The sequence below is a fragment of the Festucalex cinctus genome, chromosome 11, assembly GCF_051991245.1.
Source record: "Festucalex cinctus isolate MCC-2025b chromosome 11, RoL_Fcin_1.0, whole genome shotgun sequence".
Taxonomy (NCBI): domain Eukaryota; kingdom Metazoa; phylum Chordata; class Actinopteri; order Syngnathiformes; family Syngnathidae; genus Festucalex; species Festucalex cinctus.
Window position 1 is genome coordinate 14,765,521 of NC_135421.1, and position 8,290 is coordinate 14,773,810.

The 8,290-nt window shown below is 40.2% G+C and overlaps 1 protein-coding gene across 2 annotated transcripts; it reads right to left on the bottom strand.

The window, feature by feature from the left end:
* Positions 1–439: 439 nt before the first annotated feature.
* On the bottom strand, positions 440–8,290 carry LOC144030622 (zinc finger protein 385D-like). 2 transcript variants are annotated; one of them, XM_077537067.1, is made up of 9 exons: positions 7,714–8,290; positions 6,188–6,315; positions 5,530–5,652; positions 5,303–5,450; positions 4,415–4,540; positions 3,207–3,385; positions 3,041–3,118; positions 2,483–2,602; positions 440–1,152 (listed from the first exon to the last, which is right to left on the bottom strand). In XM_077537067.1, the coding sequence occupies exons 1-8, from the start codon at positions 8,225–8,227 to the stop codon at positions 2,483–2,485; spliced, it is 1,416 nt and encodes a 471-aa protein (XP_077393193.1). In that variant the 5' UTR covers positions 8,228–8,290; the 3' UTR covers positions 440–1,152. The 2 variants fall into 2 exon arrangements, with proteins under 2 accessions (XP_077393193.1, XP_077393192.1); XM_077537066.1 differs by having other exon boundaries at positions 2,455–2,602.

Here is an 8,290-nt window from a genome sequence, read left to right on the forward strand (position 1 = left end):
TCTTTGGGACTAAATTGGCCCATTTTAGTACATGTATATTTAAGTAGGCTATATTATAAAGTATACTTGATAAGTACCCAATTAGGTATACTTCAATCTAGACTTTGATTGTGGTACAGTATATTGTGCCCCCAGTTTTGTTTCCAGCATGCTGCCAAATTAGGTAGTGAGCGACCTTAATTAACCTCTCAGATATATCATATAACATGTTATTTAGGATATCAAATACCTTTGAGATTAGATTTCTTCCTGTTACTCACAGCAAGTGTCTTCAAAGTATAAACAACAGTATGTCAACTACGCGGTTCGTTTCAGAAGTAAAAATTGGAAATCAAACTGTTATTGGACTTTTCCTGACCCGTCCCAAACAGCCACATGAGAAAAATCAAAGCTGTATTTCAATTTTGGGGTTTCTATTTTAAAAGGAAAATCAAACAAGTCGTTTTTCTATTTTTAATATGTTTCCAAACATAATATCCAATGAAAACCAAAAGACACACGGACCTATCACTCTCACACTACAAGCTAATATCAATCAATCAAGCATTTCAACACTGTTTAGCCTGATGATTGGGAAACACAAAAAACATGTTAACATGTTAACATTTAGAAGAAATTAAAAAAAAAAGGCCAAAAACGTCATGTCAAAAAAAAAGTATTTTTTTAATTGGTACTAATGGTCAGTCCACGTGTTGGTGTTATTTTAACACGTATGTCAAGTGTTACAAGTGGATTGATATCTTTTGTTTATGGAATGATGCTAACGTGGAACAAAACAAAACAAAATATGCTGTCCTGAAAAGTGAAGATTCCACCCGACATGAGCAATATCACAAACACATTGAAAACATTCTCAAACATAAACTGCAGATAAGTGTTAGAATTCAAAACTAAAATTAAAACAATGCTAGTGATAAGCTGACATCGCTAACAGTAGCTAAGTAACGTTCAAAAGGTGTGCGCTAACGATGCTAACATTAGCGATCAGTCTTTTGTACGGGAGTTTGTTTGGTTTGTGAGGAGGAGGAAGGAAGCAAGTCATCTGACGGCACTTCAGGAGGCGTTCCCTTCCCAAAGACCCTGCAAGCTGATTGGACAACGGCCTGATGACATCACAGCTGGACGCCACACGCAACCGGAACAACTTCCAAACTGCACCGACAACAAATTAGTTGACACAAAACGTAGAAGACATTTGTATTTGTTTCAAAAATAAAAATTAAAAAACACACTAATGTACTGTGTGAAGAAGACCCCATTTTTAACTCATTTGCTCCCAAAAAGGTAGAAATATGTTCTATTTTACATGTATTATGTCTCCCAAAGACGTAGTTATACGTTTTTATTTGTGTGTGTGTGTGTGTGTGTGTGTGTGTGTGTGTGTGTGTGTGTGTGCTAGAGCATACAGAAGGCTTTGATGGAGCTTCTGAACTGAAGAGAATGCTTGAAGCAATGGTAGTTATCAGAAAAATGGCCGGCAGGTGGCAGCAGAGTATAAGAGATTAACCAGGGCCATGTTGAAAAAAAAAGCTGATTTCCCCAAAATTCTCAATAGATTTGTGAATAAAGATGAAACTTAGATATATTCTAATGCTAATTGCTGCAAAACGGAAACAGATAGAAAAATACTTTTTTTTTTTTTTTCCCTGATGAAAGAAGAGATGTTCATCTTTCTTTTGGTAGATTCCATGTTTTGATAGCAATAGAACAATATTCTGTGGGCCTTTCAAAAGCAGTCCAAATCTAGTTAAAAAAAAAAAAAAAAAGCCAGAAGTGAAGGGGCTTGCTTCACTCAAAATGGCCGCCAGACAATGAGTTAATATTTTGTTTCAGTAATGGTACAGGTACAAAACACTAATTTTCTCATTGAAAAAAACATCAGTTGATGTCTTAAGTCGTTTTACTGTAGATGATCGTGGACTTATGGCCCGACTAGGGGTGTTAAAAAAAATCGATTCGGCAATATATCGCGATACTACATCGCGCAATTCTCGAATCGATTCAATAGGCGGCTGAATCGATTTTTAAACTTCCATTTTTAATTGAAAAATATTCAACAAAACGTCTTACTTCGGGTTAGGGTTCACACCTTAAGCATGTAAGAATGTTATATGAACGGAACATTAAGCCTTAATATTTTATTTTAATGCTGTTCAAACATGAAACAGATTACAACCTGTATAAGACTGAAGTTTCAGATAAATAAATAATACATTTTCATACAAATCTTAATCTACAAGTTTACTGATTAGTATTTTCTAAATTTGAATGAAAACAATCGACTTGTAAATTCGTATCGGGATTAATCGGTATCGAATCGAATCGTGACCTGTGAATCGTGATACGAATCGAATCGTCAGGTATTAGGCAATTCACACCCCTAGGCCTGACCAATATATCGATAATTGTCATATCGTGAGATGATCGTTATCTTGAGCCTTGTATGGTACCCACCGTAACGAGGACCATCGGCCATACATACTTAGTACGCCAAGGGGGCAGGATCCTGGCCGTCGTCGACGGGTCCGGGCACAGGACAGGCTAAGGACGAAGAGGCGGAGCCCGGTGGCGGCGGCAACAAATCCGAGGACGTGGTTACCTCCTAAAAGGAAACAAAAGTGCTACCATGACGACAATCAAGCAGTTCCTCAAACGATGCCAACAGACCTTTTATTTGCTCACGGCGACATATGCAAAAAAATATATAATTGGGACATGAGCTCAAAATGTCAACTTTAGCAAGTGTGAGATGACAATGCCAAAAAAAAAAAAAGTGGCTAGCACTGACGCTAACATTGGTGGCTAATGTTTTTAGCAAGATGCCATTCTACCACACGAGTCACGACTGACCATGGCGACGTACGTACCAATAAAGTTTCCACAAAATGTATTCAACTGGAAATGATTTTTCAAAAAATTAATCTCATAGTTGTGTTTGTAACAAGCAATTATAAGTCATGCTAGTCGCTGTTGTTCTAAGCACGAAGGTTAGCGTGATGCTAACACTAGGTTGCGTTTGTGGAGAAAAGCTGAGACTGACCATGCGTTGACTTTTGTTGAACCTGGGCTTGCTTGGCTTGCCTTCCACCTGGTCCTGGTGCCTCCTGCTGGACATGTGCTGCAACAACAACAACAACAACAACAAGGTCACAAGATGCTAGCTAGCATAGCACCTTGCTAACAAACACGAAAGAGCATTGCGCCACCTCCTTGAGTTGAATCTCAGAATTGACGGTGATGTTGCAGGTTAGGCATTGGAGGTTTTTGCTCAGAGCACCGGAAGCCTTCGAAGGTGGGGCGGCGACGGTGGGAAAAGCCAACTTTATGCCGGCTTTGATGGCAGCCGAAGTGCTACGAGCCTCCAACATGTTCTTGTGCTTGGTGCCTGCCGGCAAACACGACATCGTTGAGAAGCGACAGGTCATCGGCGGCAATTGAGTCAACGCATTGGGTCAAGTGTAACCATTAATCTATATATATATAGGACTGGATAACTGATAGGCCAAGACTTTTAAGGTCGCCATATTGCTCCTCCCAAAAAAACATTTCTCGCCATACCATCCGATACATTTAAACGATCCAAATTGGAGAACATTTCAGACATTACTTAGTAGAAACAGCATCATTTATGCTGTTTTCAATGTGTTAAACATAAAAAAAAAATATATATAAAAAAAAAAAGACGACTTCAGACATTTTACAACTTTGCTTTAAGCTAAGTATTAGCATTAGTATACTATTTCAGCATTAGCATGCCAAGTTAACAGTAGCATTAGCATGTTAAGCTAGCATTAACATGCTAACTTAATATTAGCATGCTAACTTAGCTAACAGCATTAACATGTTAACTTAGCACATAAATACAACTGTAACTTAACAAAAGATGCCTCTTATTTTTTTAACTTGTTAAAAAATAGTGAGCACCCCGGCACAAACACGCGACCCCGCCTCATATGCCTCATCTGTATGTATAGCATATAGTTGATACTGTTGTCTGCTCACGAGGTGGGAGTAACAAGATGGCCGCCCTGCGACTTCAACGGCTTGTATTGGCGTGTATGAGTTATCGGCTAGCCAGTCATATACACAGGTCAGTGGGTGTGACCTTCAAATAGTTTCTCAAATCCGCAAAAAAACGGATTGATTGAAAATGGCCCGACTCCCAAATGTGTACCACACAAAAAGGCCAATTTGGCTTCAAACCAAAATATCGACACATCGATATGTACGAAAGAAAAGCTGACATTAAAGCCAAATGTGTTTCGTATACAACAAAAACAAAAATCCGAAAAAAAACTTGCCGTCACTTTTGGAGGGCACGAAAATAAAATAATACATTAAAAAAAATTACTCGCGCAGACTCAATTAGCGGCATGGCAGAAAATTGCGCTAACGTTAGCCATTAGCGCCTGACCTGAATTGTGAGCGTCCAGCTGCATGCGCGAGTTGACCGACACTTTGCACAACGAGCAGAAGAGCATCTTATTGGCTGGCTCCGCCCCAGTCTTGCTAGTGGGCGGGGCCGACATCACGCCGCCTTCTGTGGGGAAGAACAAGTCAACAACTCGTTTGACAGCAGATTGCGAACAAACATCAGTCAAGTCCATTCCGGATGAGAAATGAGACCAATCAAGACGTCAGTTATAATACACCAAAAATAATACAAGAGCAACATTTCATCCAAATCATCAAAATGTGAAATCACACCTGAATTATCAAGAACTAGAATAATATTAATAGGCCAGTACAACATTTTAAAAATGACATACTAATACGTGAAATCAATGAAAAATGGGATAAATTTTGTCAAGGATTAATAAGTAAGGAATAATTAGTGATGGGGTGTTAAAAAAATCAATTTGGCAAAATATCGCAATAATACAGCACGCAATTCTCGCATCGATTCAATATGCATCTGAATCGGTTTCATTTTTGTTGGAAATATTCAACAAAAGCCTGAAGTGCATTTTCATACATGTTTACGGATTAGGATTTTCTAAATTGGAGTTAAAAAAAAAAACAAAAAAAAGGCAATAATCGATAGATTCATATTCATTCATTCGGGATTCATCGGTATAGAATTTTGACCTATGAATCATGATCAGATGGAATCGCCACACCCCAAATTAGTGAAATTGAAACCACTTCAGAAACTAAAACGATGCATTTATTAAATAACTAAAGGGAATGAAAACTAACAGAACCACCCTTAAAACTGATTAAAACTAACTCTATTTAAAAAATGAAATCAAAACTGACTCAAATGAGAAATCCAAAACTGTAATAACACTGCGATGTCCACCTGCTGTGCGATTGGCGCTCGAGGGGGCGGAGCCAGCTTTGGCGGGCGTGTTGTTAACAGTCAGCTGCTTCTGCTCCTTCTTGCTCTGCTGCTGCATCTTCAGCTTCCGGGCGTGGCGGCTGCCTTGGAAGTGCGCCTGCGCTTGCGACTGCACACACGCGCACAACAACGGCCGTCAAAAGCGTTCGGTTCGGCCAACGGCACCGCGGGGGCGTGACCTCACTCACGTCCGAGTTGAAGTTGATCTGGCAGACTCCGCACTTGGCCGGCTGCTTCCTCCTCGGTCTGACCATGCTGCCGCCGCGGCCGCCGAACGTGTGCTTGAACACCGCCTTCTGCACCGGGTCCATCTGCCACCACACGTGCACAAACAAAAACAATTTAGCATCTACAAGACATGATGCTCAGCGCTAAAACAATCATCACACACACAAAATAAAATATCCACTAAAGTTAGCATTGTGAGCTGACACACCAGATGCTAATGTAGCATCGTCGATTGAGGCATACAAAAAATTACTAACTGTCATTGGCATTGCTGACTAGCCACTGTTAGCATTGTTAACTGACACCCTAACATGGCGTCGTCAACTAACAGACAACCCCGCTAACGTTATTGTCAACTGCGGGGGGAAAAAAAGCTAACGTTAGCATTGTTACGTGACATTTACAAAACGTAGCTGCTAAAATTATCAGGAACTGATATGAACATGAAAATTGGCTGCCAACATTGTGGAATCAAGCGACGTGAAAATTTCACGCTAATCTCATTCCGTGACACGTCCAAAAATGACTAGCCGCTAATGTTAGCTTCATTATTAAGTGACAAGTAGTATCCGCTCTGGTTAGCAAGGCTGAGAGTTCAAAAACCCGGATTGGACGCACCGTGGTGAGATTGTTGTTGTTGTTATGGAGAGGAAAAGGCAGGAATGGGTTGATCATGCCACCGCCGCCTTGTCTTCCGCCACCTAGCAGGGCTGGTAGGGCAGCAGCGAGCGTGGGGCACATGTTTCCTGGCAAAACATAAAACACACTCATTTGGTTATTTGCTTATTCTCTTTTTGGACCTAATTCTTGTTGCAAACAAGTTTTGAATATTAGTGTCTTCTGTTGTAAGAATCCTTTAAAATATGTATCGTAAACAGTTTTGCATTTATTCTGCAATTGCCCTGTTTCATCAAAATTTTGGAGGGATTGTGAAAAAGTATGTGCGTGAGAAAACTGGTCATATCATTACAGTTGATCCAAAAGCTGTCATGACAAATTTCATTCGTGATCAATCTTATGCTCCTATTTGGCAAATTTTATTTGCATAAAAATAAGAATTTCCAAATCCCTTCCAAATTTTCATACATTTCTGGTGGAATTTAATTTGAATATTAATTCCCTGAAGTTGACAAGAAACAACAGAAGTACGTATACATTGAAAATTCTTGGTGAATTGTCTTTACTTGACCTTAATTTATTTTTTTGTGTCTGTTATTTTCTTTATCCTCGTGGATTTTTGTTTTTGTTTTGTTTTAATGTGGAATTGTTGATTTATTTATTTTTATAATATTGTGGATGTTAATAAGATGGAAACTTGGAACTGATGTTTGTTGTGAACAGTGGCCCAGAGCTTAAGCTGAGTGGTGAAGTGATGATCTGCCTCAAGGGAGGCAAAAGGTATGAACCTCGCTCATCCAAATTTGTTTGCGGAACAAAAAATGCGCTTAAAACATTGTGTCTGTCGTAATCATTTCTGACAAGTAATTTTTGTTTCTAACAATACAGAGGAGGCATGCATTAAAATAGTTTGAATGTATAACATCTTGGAGTAAACAGAGTATCATTTTTAACATAAACGTGTTAAATATGACACAAATTAAATAACTGGTAACACAAATACATATGACAAGGATTAATGTCAATGTTTGAAAGCGCTATATAAATAAAGATGACTTGACTTAACTTAACTTATAACTTCAATAACTGCGCCACATAATGCATTCTGGGAACAATATATATATATGCAAAACATTTTTTTTTTAACACATCGGGAACTCAGTCAGGCAAAGTATGAGCCTGTATGCGGTCCATTTGCATTTGTTATCTACTGGTACAATATGATTACAGTTGAGCTCTGGGACACAAACAGCGAAAATCTGCGTATAATTGACGGCAATTGTTTTATGTTATATACAATTATTTTACCGATCCGGCCGACTTGGTAATTATTTTCCTCCATGTGGCCCCTGAACTAATATGAGTTTGATACCCCTGCCCTAGGATATGTTGTACACTCGCCTGCCGACACACACATTTGTAATTGGTGTGTGTACGTTTCAATGTACCTACTGCCTAACCAAGACTAAAGCTCACTGCACGTCACTGGTGAGGGTTAACTTGATTTAATTTACTCCACTACTTACCTTCGTGCGCCGGGCAACAACAAATTCCCTCCGCTTTCTTATTGCGATTCCACGGCGGCTGCTGTACGCCGGGCTCTTTGGGAAAACGCTGCTGCTGCAAGCTAACGTCGCCATCGGAGCGGCTCGATCCGGCGGCGAGCGGCGCAGAGAAATGTGGGTTGTAATGGTCGCCGAATTTCTTGCTCTGCGGCTCGCCGTAATTTTTGTTGTAATGTTCGTTGGATTGCTCGTTGTACGGTTGGTTGTATTCCTCGTTGTACGGTTGGTTGTATTGCTCGTTGTACGGTTGGTTGTATTGCTCGGCGTACGGCTCGCTGTAGGCTTGGTTGGATGTCTCGCTGTACGGTTGGTTGTATTGCTCATTGTACGGTTGGCTGTACGGCTCGCTGTAGCGTTGTTTGTACAGCTCGTTCGCGCTACTCGTCGTTCTCGGGAACTTGAAGCGGTCTCTCACGCTGTAGCTGCTCTTTTCTCCGCCGTCGTCGAAAGAACTCCAGCGTTTGCGTCCTTCCATTTTCCTCCGCCGTAACGTGTTACAAAAGGAAGTGGAACCGAAAAGCGTTTTTGTGAGCACTGC